The sequence below is a fragment of the Pleurodeles waltl genome, chromosome 10 (genome assembly GCF_031143425.1).
Source record: "Pleurodeles waltl isolate 20211129_DDA chromosome 10, aPleWal1.hap1.20221129, whole genome shotgun sequence".
NCBI classification, from domain to species: domain Eukaryota; kingdom Metazoa; phylum Chordata; class Amphibia; order Caudata; family Salamandridae; genus Pleurodeles; species Pleurodeles waltl.
The window spans coordinates 122875876-122895116 of record NC_090449.1 but is presented as its reverse complement, the minus strand read 5'-3'; the positions used below and the strand labels follow the sequence as shown (position 1 = coordinate 122895116).

The 19241-nt window shown below is 43.4% G+C and overlaps 1 protein-coding gene across 2 annotated transcripts in view; it reads left to right on the top strand.

Moving 5' to 3' along the window:
• TTYH3 (tweety family member 3) overlaps positions 1–19241 on the top strand; it is a 283690-nt gene that overhangs the window by 242613 nt on the left and 21836 nt on the right. Inside the window, exon 14 of one of the 2 annotated variants that reach the window (XM_069209947.1) lies at positions 3873–11843. The exons of the other annotated variant lie outside the window; for it this stretch is intronic. Coding sequence (XP_069066048.1) covers positions 3873–3938 — 66 coding nt within the window. The 3' untranslated portion in view covers positions 3939–11843. Of the gene's footprint in view, positions 1–3872; positions 11844–19241 lie in introns of those variants that run through there. 2 annotated transcript variants of the gene reach the window in all.

Sequence of the window (19241 nt, the reverse complement as noted above, 5' to 3'; positions counted from 1 at the left end):
CATATCTGTTAGTTAAGTGGAATATATTGACTTGAATGCAGATACATCATGACATTAGTGACAAGTCCTTTGAAGTAGCAGTGGAAAGAATTTAGACATTTTCCATATTTTTATGGTTGAGATGACGTGACATACTTTCCCATGACAAGGTTCAGTTTAACCCTGTGATGTTGACTGTTTGCACAGGTGGCGAATTGATCATGCTTTTTTATACTGATACACTAATAAATTGAATCACGAATGCGTAGTTAATTGGCATAAAATCAAACACATAGACCACAAAGCTGATCCACGTCCTCGGGACAAGTCCCACGAGTTGCAAGGCACTACATCTCTTTAAAAAAAGATGTCAATATAAAATTGGTAAAACACCTGCCTACGTGCCCCAGGGTTTGAGTGCCATGTCTAATCGGGAAGGTCTCAGATTTTTGTATTCCAACTGCTTTATTATGGCTGATTTACCAAATACAAGCCAAAATTTCTATAAAATGTAGTGTCTAGGAAACTAAATCACTAGTCCCGCGTTACAGACCCAGTGTTTGAGGAATTTTTTGTTTGCAGTTGGTGGGTGGGTGTTATAGGAGTTGGCATTGCCAGCGGTGAACACTGATAAAGCTATGTCATTTTCGGCACCAACAATCATTTGCAGTGTTTAACCCACATTGCTTTCACTTGTAAAATCACACATCCTCCAAGTAGGTGTAGGCTATGAGGTAACTGTAAGGTGGTGTTCCAGGCGCATCCAATAATATGGGGTGTGTGGGGAAACGTTTCCTTTTGTCTATGCTCTCCCTTCCCAAGTATATCACAATCCCTGTTCTAATACCATTGGACTGCTAATTTTGAACACAAATCTCCAAGCTTACTAATGTTCAAGCTTAAATGTTTACTCTTTGTACCAGAGATGAAGCACTTTTGATACCAAGTCCACAAACCCCCAGACCTTTTTTGTGATAGGATATGTGAAGGCCAGAATTGTGGTCGACAACCTACCCGTTAGAAATATAACTATTATAATTATAATAGCGTGCCTGATGGAGGTGTAAGGGCACCACTGTTACCTCAGATTCTTTCATTCCTTTTAGGAATTAGGTTCTGTGTGGGTATACGCGACTCAGTGCACTTTTAAGAACTTATGACATAACACTGAACTCTAGCGTAATAGACCACTGTGTATCTACATACCGTTTTTCAAACTATGCATGTATGCCACTGCCTGCAACAAACCTGACAATGTCGGCCACTATGAGGTCCCTCAGGTGGCAAGACTGTGCTATGTAAATGTAGAATAATGACACAAATGGCAGAGTATACTGACTAAGCTATAGGATTTTCTGCAAATGAGATTCCTCAACTGGTTCTACTTTACAAGCTGTGGCAAAGAAGTCATTTTCACGTATTGACTGAATGATAGCTACCAGCATTTACCCCCGTTTATTGCAAGATATTAGTGCTTCAGATTTGGGCTGAGGTTGTGACTTTGATCCAGAATAAGTGAGTGATCTTTGCACTGTGGCGGAGTGGACAAATGTGCATCATTATTAGGACTGCACTTTTCACAGCAAAGAGTTCCCTTTTCCTGCTGATTAATACTGCAGATCCTCCTAGCTTCCTTTTCAGTGATGTGTTCTGTAAAACAATGAATAAGTAATATAGGAAAAAGAGATGCGGGCGCATTCTGTACTGCTTAGGCAGTGTAGGAAGATAGGACTATCTACCTGCAAAAGCATTCGAAATGTATTTGTACTATTGGTAGAAGACAGAAAGTTCACTTAGGGCAAACATTTCAATTGTTATGATCTAGAGCCTTGCATTCAAAGCCTTCTGTAGTAAAGCAGATCAGTAACCAGTGTTGATAGGGTTGTTAGAATTTGGAGGATAGTTCGTTTTTGAAATGTTCTGGTACAAGAGCCTCTGTTGGAGAATTCCAAAGAAGCAACCTGATCTTCTCTCCCGATTTTTTGGAATTATTATTGACTGAAGTCCAATTTAGGATGTATTGCAGATCGGCTTTAAGACTGCCCTAGCGTTAATTCCCCTTGGCTACGGCTTAGCAATCCGTTTAAGATTGTTGATTCACTGAGTGAAGAAAAGAAACCTACTCTGTAACTAAACTAAGAGTGTGATAGCTTTGAAAGATTTTTTTTTCTGGGAGAAGAGACTGGAAATCTTGGTTTAGGGGCAAAATGTTTCAAAAAGTGTGGAGCTGCTCCCGAGGGTTTAGGGCATTGAATTATTGCTCTATTTGTTTTTTTTAACATAAATGTTCAAAAGTTCGAGGGGTTGTACTACGATAGATTGACAAAATACAAGAAAGGGAATGTGTGGAGCACACTACTAACAGGCTGAAAAGATATTAAAGCGGGTACAATAAACGAACGTTTAGACAAATGTGCAAATGTCTTCTCTTACGTTTACTAATACCTTTGCAGGAAATGTATGGCTTTTTGGAATTCTCCAGTAATAGTTCAGGAAATCAACAACAGTCATAGATGTGTCTGAAGACGCGAAGGCGTAAACATAACAGCCTGCTCACCAGCACTGTGGACAGTTTTGAGGCTGTTTCCTCATCAGTCGTGCCTCGTAAATAAGTTAATCTTGGCCATAAATATACACCTATATTTATGGAGAGGAGCAAACATGCATAACCACTAGTTGTCTGTGGCGGAAGTGAAGCTGCATATTGAAAACCCATACTTGGGATGGGCCTGACCTATAGTGGATGAGGTTGAGATAGTTCTGTTTATTAAACACATTTCAGAATCCTAGGGATGTCCTCAGGGTGGTTAAGCGTTACTATCAGTAAAGATGACAGCCAAATGTATCTCCTGCAACAGTGAGATTCATTTAATGTTCAAGACTCGTCTGGGGGAAGTAGCTTCTGTGTATATTGAACGTCACTATAGTCAAACGAGATCTCATTTTAAATGTCCAATTTACCCTTTTTAGACTGTCCTTCCAGTTTAGTCAGAGCTGGTGCAGAGACCATGTACAGCCCCTCCTCTCAAGTTCCGTTCACATCTCCAGGATCGTGCAGAGAACCTGGCATATGCAAGAGCTGTTACTTATGTGGTTCTCCGTCATCTGAGTTCTCCTGCCTGTGCTAGTTCTTGTTGACCCAGGTCACCCCCCCCTTCCCTAAGGTGGCAACAACCTAGTGAGCCTCTATCCTGAGGATTAGTCCCTATGATCCCTTAGAATCACACCCAGTCTGAAGGCAAATGATTCCCACAGGGCACCGGCATTCACAATAGAGGCTTACAGTTTGTAACCGAAAAGAGAGCCCTCAGTCAGTGCACATCTATTCATTTAAAAATCTTGCTTTTGCTGTGCGAGCTATGAATGCGGAAATGATTAAATAACATTTTTCCAATCTTTGACATATTCATACTGAGCCACAGCGCAATATGACGTTTCAGTATATACAATTTTTCTTTACAATCGTACTTACATTTAAAAATGAGTCGGATCTTGTATGCGCTTCTAAGAGAATAAAAACTAGGACACATTTAATTCATTTTTATCAAGTGCTGTCTTCCCAGCACCTTTTCAGAAACATCCATAAATAATTCCAGCAGCAGTATTACCAGATTGAGTACATTTTGTTTTGAACCTGCTGTTTTCAAACCAATGAAAGACTCACCAATAAAGTGCGTTTTGTACAGTTTACTGCTCAGGTAATTCTGCTTTCACCCTCTGTACCGGTGTTTGCTCTAGTTGACTGTGCCCAACTGGAAGATGGAAAAAGTTAATCAATCCAATGTTATGATCAGGAGTAACATACTCCTTAAAAGTTGGGAAATAACACTCAGTCTGTTAAACTGCCACCAGCTGTCCTGACTTCCTTTTTTGTTGTTTTTGTCTTCCTCCAGTACACCTCCAGCATGAGAGCCAAATACCTCGCTACCAACCGTCCCGACTCTGAGACCGTGCACTAAACAAAAAAATACACCTACAAAAACAACAAATTCAAAACTGTGCCAACCTGCTGAAACCCTGTGCTATCGTCCTTGAACAACCCCAGCTTTTGTGTTCCTGATCCAGCACTCTTCCAACACTGCCCTCCTTTCCTCCCAAGCCTCACTGAGCACCTGTCCCACCTTTTCCTTTCTCTTTGACCTCGTTCTGGTACCTGACCATATGGAGCTCCATAACAATGTGCAGACAGTGGGCCGAACCCAGATTACGAGTTTTGGGAAACGAAGAAAGCATGCAATGCTGGTCTTTGGAGGACATCAGGCATTCTTCAGTCTGGCTTCCCTTGCAGTAGTGAAATGTTTACAGTGGTTCTTTTCCTCATTTTTGTTAATGTCTGCCTGCAGTTGTTGAATCTTCACTAACTGTCGCTTGATCACAGACCTCTCTGAGGCATCTAAACAGGGCTGCTTTGAATTTTCCTCCAGTCCATCATTGTAGTGATGCAGGCATTACTCTGTTCTGGGCAACAGTGATGCATTTCACCATCTTTGACTCCTCTTTATGTGGCTGAAATGTGTTTAATGGAGCACCATGTTATACCCTCCTCACCCTTTTTGTATTTTTGAATATTTGCTCCTGTCCCTTCTCACAAACTGCTTATTTCAATAACCGGTCCTGGTGTCAGTGCGGGGGTCTGTGTTGAACGACTGAAGCCCAGTGATGCTGTACTGGGATGACATTTAAAGCCGACCAGGTGCTTAATTCAGTGTTCTTTAAAGCTCTGAATGGAACAAAAAAGAATAATTTTTAAATGACTTTTTCCCCCACTACTCTCAGATTGGGCATGATCACAGGGAAGTACCAGGCCATCAGATGACCTCTTCAAGCGTTGCATGTGTTTCACACTGACGTGACTTCTTCATGGAGTGTCCATCACAACTAGAGTGCTGTTGAAAAAACGAAGATGGAGAACAAAGTGAAGCAGTTGGGTGCCAAATTCTTTAAGAAAAAATACTTCTGTGATTAGCCTTTTTGTTTGCACTGAGTTCACGTTATTTTGATGTAAGGGGACCTTCCAATCTTGGATGTCACTGGAAAACCTCTTTGCTGCAATGTTTTGTATTTTTAGGGGTGAGCTGCAACAAAGGCGGCTTAATATTTTCCTTGACATGCATTCTGATTATTGGATTCTGTAATTTTCAATAGTAAGTAATGGAGCACCCCCCTTTATGAGTTAGACATGTATGTATGTATGTTTGTATGTATGTATGTCTGTGGAAGTGTATTGGTATTTCTGTAGTGCAGTCCTAACTAGAAAACAGTGGATCACTAATCCCAGTAGTTGGAAACACATGGAGTCTCATTTAGTTCCCCAGTGGGCCACTGCCTGGATGAAGGATATGCTTATGTTTTTCCAGCATGAATACCTGGTTTGGGACCATAAATCAAGAAATGATTAAAGGGACTTTGAGTGATTTTCTAAATCCCAAAGTATTGCTCTGATTTAGAGGCCCATTGACCGAACCTACTACGTGTTGAACTCCAGATAGAACAGCTGAGTTGGGAATAAATGGTCCCTTCTTGTGGTATTTACACTGCAAACACAAACCAGTCACTCTATGAAAGCAGCTCTTAGTAACCCCTTCATGCTTGGAAACGTAGTAGCAAAGGCCAAGAAATGCCTCTGTGTCATCAATTTTCTACTTATTGTGCCTCAATAATAGAAGCCTTCTTAACTACGTCCCAAAATATATTTTTCTACAAATTAAATTCCTCTGTAAAGTATTTCTGCGTATATCTTTGGTAGTAAATAGACCCACCCACTTATCATTTTGATGCAGTATTGAGCAGTTTCAGGTCAAAGAATCTTGTTTTACATTCTTTTAAATTGAGGATGGTTCATTTTTATCTGGGCTTTTCATCCTTACATGGATATATTTTCTCCGTATCTGTACTGCGTACTCTTAATATTTTCTCAGTGACCCAGATCCAAAATGTGAACGACTCATCACTTGGTACAGCCTTGTGGTGCCTTCCCAATTATATGTGATATTTTTTTGTCACTTCTGCATCAGAATCCAGCTCCTGGTAACCGCTTTCACATTCCACGCAGGAGCAAGTATAAAGTATTCCTTTGAAATACATCCTGGGTCAAATAGGAGATAGAGGAGTCAGAAGACATCAAATTACTGAATCACAAGTGAGGTGAAGCATATTTGAGAGAATTTACCAGACACGTGACCTCACAAGGGATCGCAAAAGTACTTTATTTTGAGGTAAACTAGAATAGTTATTGTACATTTCCACATACAGGAATTGAGGGTATAGTCCAAATTTGTCTCAAAAAGGGTTAGAGGGTTACTGTGTGTGCTAGTGTTGTGTTGTTGCCTTGCGACAACATTCATGTGATTGGACCCGGTTGCATTGAATGAGAATAATCTGATAGCAAATGCATGTTTGAATCTCTTTTGCACTGAATGTTTGTCAGATTGAAAGGTTAACCATATTCCATTTGGCAGTGTAAATGTAACTCATTTCCATGAGTTATTTACTAATAGCCTTCTGTTTCTCAGAATTGCTTTCAATGTTGTTGGGTGTCATTCCAGTCATTGAAGCTTCAACTTTCAGACATGTGCTTAGTTTATATGTTTATTTTATTTAAAACCACTTTAGAGTCTTAGCGGTTAGAACATCTGTTCTTTTAGAAGATCATTTTGAAATGTGATTTTGTTTTCCATTGCCTTTTTTCTAAAATGTAGAATTTCCATTTTAAATTGTGTACAAACACAACTCTCAATGAATGGAGAAGGACGCTTTAAAATTAATGTAATCTTTACGATTTATAAAAGTTGATAAAAAAAAAAGGAAATTGGATATGCAGCAAGGAAGCACTCCTGTTGTGTAACCTGAAAGTGAATTTGACTTAAGAACTGCATACATTTAGGATTTGCTTTACAAGACCTGGATAGTGCCCAGCACAGCATTAAATTAGACTGGCCAGATCAGTGCAGAGAATGCTGAACTATCTAGGTTCACAGGTGAAACTGTTTTAATTTATTCAGTCTACACAACTGTTCAGGTGTGGAATCGTCAACCCTTGTGCTCCGGGATTCCCAATTCGATGATGGAGGTGTCTCTACTTGAGTGTTTCTACTTTGTAACTGACGTTCTTCACAGTGCTGGGATACCATTTGGACTCCTTAGCCAGCAACAGTGTTGGCCACAAAATCCCTTCACGCAGGGGAGATCTGCTGAAACTAGCAACAAAGTGTTTTTTAATTAGCTGAAATTTTCAAACAGGGGTGTGTTCTTTCCCTGAAACATGGACCAATATAGAGTTTGGCAAGTAGGGAAACACCTTTGTTCCTGTAAAAAATGAAGTAACACAAAATCATTCATCTCGTTTTCTTGGATTTCAGTAACAATCAAAAAGAAAAGAGCCAGGACAGACATGCACATCGGCACTGAACATGGTCTTCATATCATATTAGAAGCACAAACAATGTTCTCCACTTGTCGAATTTATTTTATACCGCTTAAAGTCTTTATTAACAGACTTTTTTTTATATGAAAATTTAAAGAGATGTGTAATGTTCATAAACAAAAGACTCAATAATGTGAAATGTACATAGCATGTTGGACCTAAGTGTCCAGTGTTCATGACTGAAACATAACCTAAAAAGAAAACCAGATCAAAGTGTGGCTGTGAACATCTCACAATGTCCTGGGAACATAACTGTAGTGTTTGTAACCTATATGTACCATTTCTTTGATTCTACTTTGCTTGTGGGTGAAAGGGGGCTTAAGCAAGGTTTTTGGCAATGTAGTGGGCATTCCGCCAGCATCCATCAAAAAGTGTGTCACAACAACTGTGCAGGAAGTGGAAGGTACTCTCTGTTACACTTGAAAGACATAACTTGATCTTTTCATGGCTCACTGAATCTTTTTTAAATATACTTGTAATAAATAGTAGTTTCATTGACTTATAATTTAAATGAAATAAGTATTATTGGTTTATCCCTGAAGACGCATTGCTGTGGATACATGTTTTGCACATCTTGGGGTTCCATCCTATTTAAGTTTTAGCCATATACACTTTCCTACATGCTTCATTTTAGGTTGTTTTATTTGGTGATCCAAAGCTCTTCAGTTATAAAACTTTACTTTTTGCCATTGAATCTTCCATCACTTAGTCTCTCACACAACACAAAGCTTCATTCCATTATCTTATGGCAAGATGCCTTCCCTCCAGCTACTGCTCGTGGATCAACTTCACTTTCACAGGGAGTTAATTGCTCTGTCAAATATTTGACCACAGTAGATTGTGCTCAAGTGATCCTGAATACTATACTGCAAATCTGTTTTAGTGGATTCATTGGTTAGAAATCATATCCGGTTTACATTTCTGCCTCCCCACTACAGCATATTCTTTATCGTACATCAGAACATACCACTGTGCGTTGATCTCCTTTGGTCTTTTGAGTGTCCAGTGCCTCCTTTAGCTGATATGCCAGAGCTGAGAGTAGAAGATTGTTCACAGATGTTGTTATCTGGGTTGTACCTGATGAGTCCTTCCAAAGGCTGTTAATGTTCTTTCTACCGTGACCTAACTTTCATTTTAGTCTTCCCAGGAATTAGTGGCGGTCATGCCAAACAAGCTTATCTTATGGTCTCCTTTTTTGACATGTCACAATACTACATCAAAAGCACAAGTGAAATATTTCTTAAAATATTCTGACCAAATATGACATGTTTATCTGTGCCCGATTCTAGGCAATATGTGTATATTTTTTTTAAACTTTTCCTGACGACTGTTCACTGAGGGACACAAAAACAAGCTAGCAGAAGCACTGTTCTTTATTTTTGATCTGATTTGCTCTTCCTTAAACTTTACTTACACTATATGACCAGATCCACAATGATGCTGCAAGAGATTCTTTATCAGAATCACATTTTGATAGTTAATGTTCCCTTTGTAATTTTTGTTTAGCAACATGAACTGTTACAGTTTTGAGCCATCATTGAAACTGTTTGAATAGTCGCTGATTTGCATACCTTTGTTGCATCATTGAATCTCAAAAGAACAAAAATGATGGGCATTTACCAAGCGCATATAACAAACAAAATAGCTTTAAATACAGATGTTATTTTCCAAAACGTTACTACTAATTCTATCAAACTTGAAAAAATGAAAAATGTTGCTTTTCCTAGATTAACCCATGTGGCCAGCACATTAAATCTCTACACTGTGGCTCAGGACTCTGAACTGACTTAAGGCTTATCCATTGTGTATCTTAAATGTTTGAATTAGCCTTGCTACCAGTTTTAAATGTTGTGCTGGGGTTTAATTTACAGTATATTCACTCCACTTGCTTATTGTAAGCACTTTGGTAGAGAAAGGAGCTGCTTTCATGTTCAAAGAGATTTTCTGCTTAACCTAACTAATGGTGGCCATTGAAGGCTTCAAACATAGTTCGTGAGCATAAATAATGAGTCTACTTCTCAATCTTTCAGGAAAAAACTTTGGGTCTCCAAAGTTTTTCATGACAAAATGTAAATGTTTACAATATCTTGGTTATATGATCTACCAAAGGAATGTATTTTCATGATCACAAGTGAAATTTGTACTGATAGAGTTGCTTTTAGATCCTTTATATCTATGAACCCTCTAGTTCTTAATAAATTGTATAACAAAGTGTACAGGTAATTTTCTACGAGTTCTGTGGTATCCCCATATAATTTAGACATCCATCAAAATGTGTTTGGATGTGTTCTGGATTTAGGGAACAAGTACCTGAAACAGATGATGGTAATTAGGATTAAGGGCCTGATCAGGACCCTGGCGGATGGGATACTCTGTCGCAAATATGCCGGATATCCCACCCGCCGTATTACAAGATGCATTATTTCCTACGGAACTTGTAAAATGGCGGACGGGATATCCGTCACATTTTTGATGGAATATTCCATCTGCCAAGGTCTTAATCAGGCTCCGAGTGCCCCACACCCAATATTTTGGCCTTTTGTTCTCTCTCACTTCTTATTCTTCTCTTAGCCTCTTATTTCAGTGGCCTCTTGAATATTAGTGGCACGCCATTTTTGTAGAGTTTCCCTCTTCCTCCTTATTTTCACCAAGTTTCAGCTTTTCAGTCAATAATTGTATTCAATATATTTTATCACAATACCATTATTTCTTCCTAAGCTATGCTCCCCTGTTTTAATTTTCTATGTATTTTCCCCTTTATTAATGAAAGTTTTTCTTAATATTTTCACAGTTTGGACATCCATAGATCTGATTTTGCTGAGCTTATTTCAGAAACCAATCGCCTTCTTTCAGAGATGCCTCATTTATTAAATTGCATCAATTTGTTTCCAGTAATTTCTTCCACACTTTGGGAATGTGATGTGTTTCTGCTCTTACCCGGTACACCACTAGCTCATTGGCAATCCTCAAGAGTGTAACTTGAAGATTCATTGTGATCCCACATACCCAAACACAAGAGGAAACATCTGAGAGTTGATATTGTTATGTCCTTACCCCAAGGGTTGTCAAAACCGAGGACTGGGACCCTATTTGGGTCTGCAAAAGGCTGTAAGGCTTAACTGCTGGGCTCAGGTCAACCTCTTGTCTGAGGAATGCATGTCCTTCTTGTCCGAAATGGAGATAGCAGACATACAACACTGTTGAAGTGGTGGATGTCAAGTAAAGGAGTCTTCAGTGATGAAAATTTTAAAAATCCCTGCTCTAGTTTGAACGCTGAATTTATATTTCATTCTGAGAACTTGCTGACCGACCTAGAGCTCGTCTCCTCGTTCATGTATCACATTTTACATCAATAAAAAGAATATGCAGACTAAACTGCTAGGCAAAAACGAATATGTTTCCAACTGACATGACCTTTAAGTGAACAACCTGTTCTATATATGTTGCATCTGCTTTTTTTTAGTCTTTTTTACATGCATACCCCCACTAATATACTGTTAGCTTTAAATTTAAGGCCTAATAATTTTATACAAAGACAAAATGGATGCTGGCAGAAAACTCACTTGAAATGGCCAAAAGATAAAACCAGGTTCAAGCCCTCATACAACATCTATATAAATATATATATTAGGATCTTGGTTTTATTTTTCTCACCCTAGTGTCCTATGTTTCAGTAGCGAAACAACCCGAACTGATTTTCCTGCAGCTAATTTTCTTTTTTTAAATATTGGATGAATCCCAACAGGACAGGCTTTAGTGTAAATAATAGTAGAGACCCTGAGGATCAGTTAGCTGAGGTTCACACAGCCTGTTCTATTGTGAGGTAGGTGGGAGCTATGGGGCCAAAAGGAATATTTGTATCCTGGTCTTTTTAAGAGCTGTCTATCCACGTCGTTCCACATGGACTCGCTATGCAATCCCAAACTTGGCTTTCTTGCCGAAATATCAGCGGCCAGACATGCTCAGCAGCTTTGGTGTTGCGAGGGCCGTGGTTTCTCTAGTGAGCAGGTGGAAGTCTGGCACGTGGTTTGAATATTAACTATTCTTCGTAGGAGGGAAATGTACTGTACACCCTGCTTGCAGGAACCTGACTGGTAAACCTGTCATTGATCTTTATTGTAACTATTTTTGCTTTTAACCATAATGGTTGTATATCAAACCACTTTGTACACGAATATAATATAAATATGTACATTTTTTTGTTTCTTTTATTATTATTTTTTACTGTCAACCTGCTAGTTCATTTCAGGTGTCTCCTGCACTTAGCCAAATGTTAAGAAATTGTTAGGGTAAGACTGACCTTGAACCTCTTGCAATTTTGACCCTTATTTTTTACTGTATTATTTTTGTTTTTGCAAAAATGAAAAAAAAAATCAGTGTAATTTCTGTGGTTTCTAAACAGCTTGGGTTTAATGTTTTAAAATAAATGACAAAAAATGAAGATAGCTGTAGTTTGACTTTATTTGTTTGGACTTCTGTGAGAAATTATGCTCATGTTGATTAACATAGCATATTCAGCTGATGGGTCGCCAGAGCGCAAAACTGTATTTGTCACAAAACCTTCTTCTAAAACTGTCATCATGCACTTTTTCATATCAAATGGCATTGTGCTATTTGAAAACGCAATGCACTCAAGCTTTCGGATCACGGTATTAAAAATAACTGCTTCCTGCCTCTCAGATTGTGTGTTACAGCACCTTCGAGGAGAAACCAACGTGGCTCATACATGCATGGTCTATTATATTAAATGTTATGCCACTCACTACATGGATCTAATTCCTGTTTATTCTCTGATTTAGGTGAAAAACCTTTATTTCTAACTTCTCCGCATGAAAAACCTACAGTCGCCCAAAACTGAATTTCACAAGTGCCGTTTTCTCTTCACATATTTCACTAGGATTCTTATAGTGTTTTATTGTGGATTCCGTTCAGTTTACTAACTCATTATTTTTGCCAATCAGTTTCCACTAATTTCAGTTATTTCAGAAAAGAAATGCTTAGTTAATACTGGATTTTTTGTGTCACAGGTTTCTTAGTTTTTGAAATTCACTAGAGAAGAGTATTCCTTCCATTTGCAGGTCCATTTATGTTGCATATATGTGTGTATATATATATATATATATATATATATATATATGTGTTCGATGGCATGTGTAACTGCAGATACACATGCTATGCATATTCTGTCATCTAGTGTTGAGCTCGGAGTTGTTTTTCTTAGAAGAAGTGTTTTTGAGTCACGGGATCGAGTGATTCCTCCTCTTCAGCTCCATTGCGCATGGGCATCGACTCCATGTTAGATTGTTTTCTTTCCGCCATCGGGTTCGGATGTGGTTCTTTTCTCTCCGATAGTTCGAGTCGGAAAAGTTCTACAACTCGCTAATTCTCGTTGGTATTGGTTCGATCGCGTACCATCTTCCATCAACACATCGGTACCGTTGGGTCAAACATCTTTACTCGCCCTTCGGGACGCCCGCGCCCAACTCGGGCCTAGTCGGCTGACCGCGTGGAAGCCTCATGGACCGGACCCCATTCCGCTTTTGTACTCGGTGCCACGCAAAATGTCCCTTCACAGACCATCATCTTGTCTGTAATTGCTGTCTCTCCCCAGACCATCGGGAAGAAAGTTGAGGCCTGCAGATCCTTCTGTTCGAAGAAAACTCTCCAAGACAGAAGAGCACGAAGACTCGAGGTGGCGTTGAAGAGCACCGAACGTCTCGACGTCGAGGAAGAGGACATCATGCACACGGCAGTCTCCGTCCGAGGGTCCGACTCAGAGCAGGAGTCCGAAGAGGACATACCGGTCACGGCAGGACAGCATGTGAGTACGCCCCAGCCAAGCCCAAATATAAGGGCTTGGGAACGCCACTGCCGGAAGGCCATGGCTCGACCCGTAAAAAGACCTTCGGTGACCGACCAACCAACAACTTCGGCACCGAAAAAGGCCACGCCACCGAAGCCTTCGGACTCGAGCCAAAGCTCTGTCTCCAAAACTATCAAACATCGATCCTTCGAGTCGAAACCTCAAAACTCGCTTTCGGAGCCGAGGCCAACATCCACTCACAGCCTTTCGACCCCGAAAAAACCAGCTTTGGAGCCGAAAAGGCCAGTTCATATGGAGGAACATGGACTTTCGCAAGTACTTAAAGAAAGCCATAGAATTACAGAGGAACACTCACAAATGGAGGATATAGATGAAAGGCATGCCAGAATTCATATTCACAAGGACACTGGTGGGGCGTGGCCAAGATGGCGGCCGGAGCGGACGCCTGAGCTAGGAGCTCCGCTCACGGTCCGCCTAACAAACAATCATCCTGGCCCCCATAGTGTTATAATTCAAGGGGGCTCTCCCCTAGCACCTAGGGGAAGCCCAACATATCCTGCAGCTGTTCGCGTCGGTCTGGCTGCGGCCCAGGAACGGAGCTTGGAGCGGGGCATGGCCGAGGCCCCGGCTCTGTGGAGCGACAGACAGCAGGGAGCCGGCCGTAACCAGCGGCTCCCCGTCGGACGGCGTTTGGGCTGCGGCGCCCGTGAACTCCCAGAGGAACTGAACACTGCCCTATCGGGCACACCGCGGGCGCCCTCCGCCCCTCGGCCCGGTCGCGTTCTGCTTGGGCAGCCGGGGCGCGCATGAACGGCGGAACCGGCCCCCGTTCAGCGGACGGCGGCCCACTGCATTGATTGACCCGTCGGAGGAGAGGCGCGAGCGTTCCCTGGCCTCCGCGACCGGATGCCTGGCCTGGGCACTGCTCGATCCCCGCTTGTGCCTCCGTGGGGCTTGTGGAGGCCTGGACTGAGCCCCCGGGCCGCGGCGGCGCGAGGACCAGCGCACGCCGGGGCCTGGAGTAAGGATTGCTTCCCGCAGCTGGTGGCTGCCCGCCCCTTCCACACCAGGTAAACATACAGGCCTGATCCCAGCCTGACACTGGATCGAACGCAGGGGACACAAAGGAGCTACTTAAAGAACGGCCAAGAGACTGCGTGAAGAGCAAAGGGTGGAAAACAAAGTAGGACGGGGGAAAAAAAAAAGGGGAAAAAAATAAATTAATAGTGTTTCTCCCCAAGAAGCGGGTTACAGCCCAGATCAGCATTGGTGCAAGATAAAACATCTCCCTCTCAGCGGCCGTAGACCGTGGCTCCAGTGTCCGCGCCAGCGAAGGCAACAAGGACGGTGCTGATACTGGCCTAAATCCGGTCCTTCATCAAAAATAAATAAATAAATAAATAAACAGCTCAAACAGCCGGTGGCTCCACTTCAAAATTAAACCACGCGCTGTCACTCAGGGAAGCTCACACAACAGCATCTGCCTGCGCAGGCGAGTCCCCTAGCCTACCTTCCCTGGTTCCCTCAAGGAAGTTACCCTACCTCCCCCACCTCAACGGCATAGAAGGCGCTTTGGTTAAACCAAAACACCCCAAACCGGGGGCCCCCACGGAGGGGGACCCCCCCTCGCCACTGGCCGCAGCGACACGCAAGCTGCTATGCTGCTCCAGATGAGCAAAACACTACAAACACACTCCCAACAGTTCGACAAAATCATGCAAGCGATAATGGAGACAAAGACATCGCTGGAAGGGAAAATCGACGCCGCGGCACTGGAAGTCTCACTGCTCCGCGTGGACCACCGTAAGCTAAAGGATAGAGTGCAAAACACAGAACTATCACTAGAAACGATCCAACCAGAGGTAACAGACATGAAAAATAAAATCCAACAAATGGAAACGGAACTTGCACAATTGCAACGCAGGGCCAAGGAAGCAGAAGGGCGGTCGAGGCGCAATAACATCAGATTTATCGGCATCCCGGAGCGCTTGGAACTACCTACAGCTGAAGATTTCATAGAGAAATGTCTGAAAGACATAATGAACATACAAGACACCACAAAAGCTCCAGTAATAGAAAGAGCTCACAGAATCCCTGGCAGACCCCCACGACCCGGTGCACCGCCACGCCCATTGATAGCCCGGTTCCTTAATTACAGAGAGAGAGACTCAGTCCTCCAGCACTTCCGGAAATCTAATCCCATTAGCTTAGAAAACAGCACTGTGTCCGCTTATCCGGATTACACGATGGAAGTGCAACGTAAACGAGCAACATATATCAAAATAAAACAACTTCTGCATGAACACAGCATCACTTACTCTCTTGTGTTCCCTGCCCGCCTCCGCGTAGCCATCGACGAGAAAACACTCATGTTCTCCACCCCGGAAGATGCTTGGACATGGATTCACGCAAAAGGACTGGCCGGCTCTCCCAAAGGAAAAGAAGTAGCTGAAGAATGGATCACACCCAACCACAATAGGAAAAAGAAAACTAAAACAATATCTCGCCCAACAAGGTCGCAAATGGAGGCCGATCAGGCGCAAAGCTTAAGGGAAACCAGCACATTTACTGGATCCCAATCCGACACCAGAAGCGAGGCGTGCTTTACCGACAGCAGTTCTCCTGGGGGGGAAACCGGCTCTTCCCTCTCCCCTTTCCTGGCCGGCCCCGACCTCACTCCACGCACTGCGGATAAACTTTAGTGTTGTTAGACACGCTGCTGCCGCGCCCTCTCCGGGCACCGGGCGTGGGAGGTGTAGCCCCCCACATCCCGGGTAGACGCGGACAGAGGCACGCGAGCGCTCCGCGATGTAGCTGGGGCCGCCGTGGCCATGCCGACTTTTCATCTGACCGGGGCCGGATGACGCGACCACAACTCTATGCACAAAGGCAAAGAACTATCCTGAAGGAGGACCACGAGGTGTCCCGCCTTAACCAACCCACGCTCCCCACCAACCAAAAAACACCCGTATGGAACTTAACCTTTTGGACTGCTGTTTAGGCACCGGTTGTGCCAAATTGTTTCAATTCGGGTCTCTCCCGAAATATCCTTTTTTGTGGTATATCGTTGTTCCTCTTTCTTTTTCCTTTTCCTATCCTAACTCAACAATACCTCCCCTTCTTCGGGGGGGCCGGCGGGCGGGGCGGTCGATGGGCATATGCAAGTTACACACGTGCTGGGCGGACGGCGACTTATGCTTGACATTGGGGATGGGATCCCGGGACCATAGCACCAGCGCGCTAAACCTCACCCCAACACAATGAACAAGGCACCGATATACAACACAATGACTTGGAACGTAAAGGGCATGGCGGGAACGAAAGAGCGCAATAGAATACATGCACACCTAAAAAGGCATTGTATCCACATAGCCATTCTCCAAGAAACACACATCCCCTCAGAAGAGCTCCCACGACTAGTACAGTGCTGGGCGGGACAGGCATACGGCTCGGGTAATTCATCCTTTGCCAGAGGGGTCCTGGTGTGGATAGCTCCTGGGGTTCCCTACATAGTACAACGCAGCGTTACTGACAGGGATGGTAGGTACATACATCTAACGGGCCATTTGGACGGAGAGAAGTTGTTGATTAATGGACTATACACCCCGAATGTCGGACAAGGCGACTTCCTACAAAAAACGATTCCCTTTGTCTCAAATGACTCACTTTCAGCATGCATCTGGGGGGGGAGACATGAATTGCGTACCGCAAGTAGACATGGATAGATCACACCCCCCCCATAGCCGCTATCCCAGCCACCAAAAACTCGCAGTTGCTACGGAAGTGGATGTCGGATCGCCGCCTGATAGACACCTGGCGGCACTTACACCCACAAGAACGGGAATACTCCTACTACTCCCCGGTGCATCTTCTCCACACCCGCATAGACCTTATTCTCACTACTCTGGATCTGATACATAAAATCACGAGTGCCGAATATACTGCTAGGGTAATCTCAGATCACTCCCCACTCATTGCCCATATTAGATGGGGTAGGCCACGTGCCTGTATCCCAACTTGGCGCCTGCAAACCCAGTTACTACAGGACCCACCATTTAGAACTGATCTAGCTACACACCTCTCCTCCTACTTTATTCAAAATGATGGTACATCGAATTCTAAAGTTAACGAATGGGATGCTCACAAGGCAGTCATAAGAGGAGCTTGCATATCAAAGACAGTAGGAGTACGGCAAACATTAGTACGCAAGCTCCACGACCTAGAAGAAAAAGTCCATTCCTCCGAAAATAAATTAGCTCGCGGCACAATCACCCAGACTGAGCTCACCGAAACGCGAGCACAGTGGTACGAAACAGACAAACAACTAAGTCTATTTGACTATTGACACCACATGGCCCGTACGCACTCAGAGGGGAATAGATCAGGTAAACTTCTATCATGGCTCACAAATTCTGAGCCACGGAACTCTCCTATAGGTGCCATCCGACTTAACACAGGACTAATAGTGAACACCCAAGCAGATATCAACAGTGCCTTTAGAGATTACTATAGTACACTGTACAAAGCTCACCCATCACCCTCCACAACATCAATGAGCGAGTTTTTCAATGATATCACCATAAACTGCCTGACTATCGCACAAACAGCACACCTAGACAGGCCCATAGACATAAACGAAATACAACGGGCTCTGCAACAATTATCACAAGGCACCCGGTAGCGACGGCCTACCCCCGGAGTATTACACCACGCTCTCGTCGCAAATCCTAACCCCGTACCTCGCGATGTTATCCGAAGCCAAGAAACGGGGTCAACTGCCCGATACTTGGCGAGAAGCACTAATAGCGGTACTCCCTAAACCGGGTCGCGACCCATTAGACGTACGCTCATACAGACCACTTTCGCTACTGAACACAGACTGTAAATTACTCGGTAAACTCTTGGCCAACCGACTGCTCCCATACATGACTCACTTAGTTCACCAAGACCAGTCCGGCTTCATTCCGGGTCGCAGCACCTTTGGCAATATCCGGAATTTACTGCGCCTAATGGCGAACACCCCAGAGGGTGACTGTCATCGAGTGGCGGTGTCTTTAGACATAGAAAAAGCATTCGACACACTGGGATGGCCCTTTCTGATGGAAACACTCCATCGCATGGGCTTTGGACGGGCATACATTGCATGGGTGAAGGTGCTTTACACTAACACAACCGCGCGGGTCAAGACTGGCGACACAATTTCCCAATCATTCAATATAGAAAGGGGCACCAGACAAGGTTGCCCACTGTCCCCTCTTCTGTTCGCTCTCGCCATCGAACCCCTAGCAGCCCGCCTTCGATTGGTCGCCCCTTTATGGGGCATCCGCAACGACTATACACATCGCATAGTATCTTTATACGCAGACAACGCCCTAATCTTTCTCCGCAATTACAATGAATCTCTGCCTGACTTATTGGTACTATTGTGCGAATTCGGCTCACTCGCCGGGTTCGAGGTGAACTGGACAAAATCATGTATATTTCCCATGCGCCCGGTCCCTGAGGCACCCAGGGCACTCTCTAACCCGGGAGATCTGAAGTGGTGTTACACCACCTTCAAATATTTGGGCATAAACATATATCACAATACACATGATCTTAGGGACGGTAACCTTGGGCAGGCGATCAAATCCATCAGAGGCTCCTTGCCCTTCTGGTGCTCACTCCAGCTCTCGCCTATGGGCAGAGTGGCCATTGCAAAAATGATAATCCTTCCCCGACTCCTTTATTTCTTTATGGCTCTCCCGTTGATACTGCCAGCCTCCTTCTTTAAACCTTTGAACAGCCTTTTAACAGCCTTAATTTGGGCAATGGTAGGCGACGAGTAGCATTAACTAAAATACATCAGCCACTAACCTGGGTGGACTGTGAGCTCCCAGATTCGAACTGTACTATGCAGCCGCCCAAATACAATGGACATCTACCTGGCTCGGATGCAACGACAATGCGGAATCACAATTGATCCTCTCCACTCTGGGTAACACGGGAGTACTACATTACCTTATGAATCGCGAG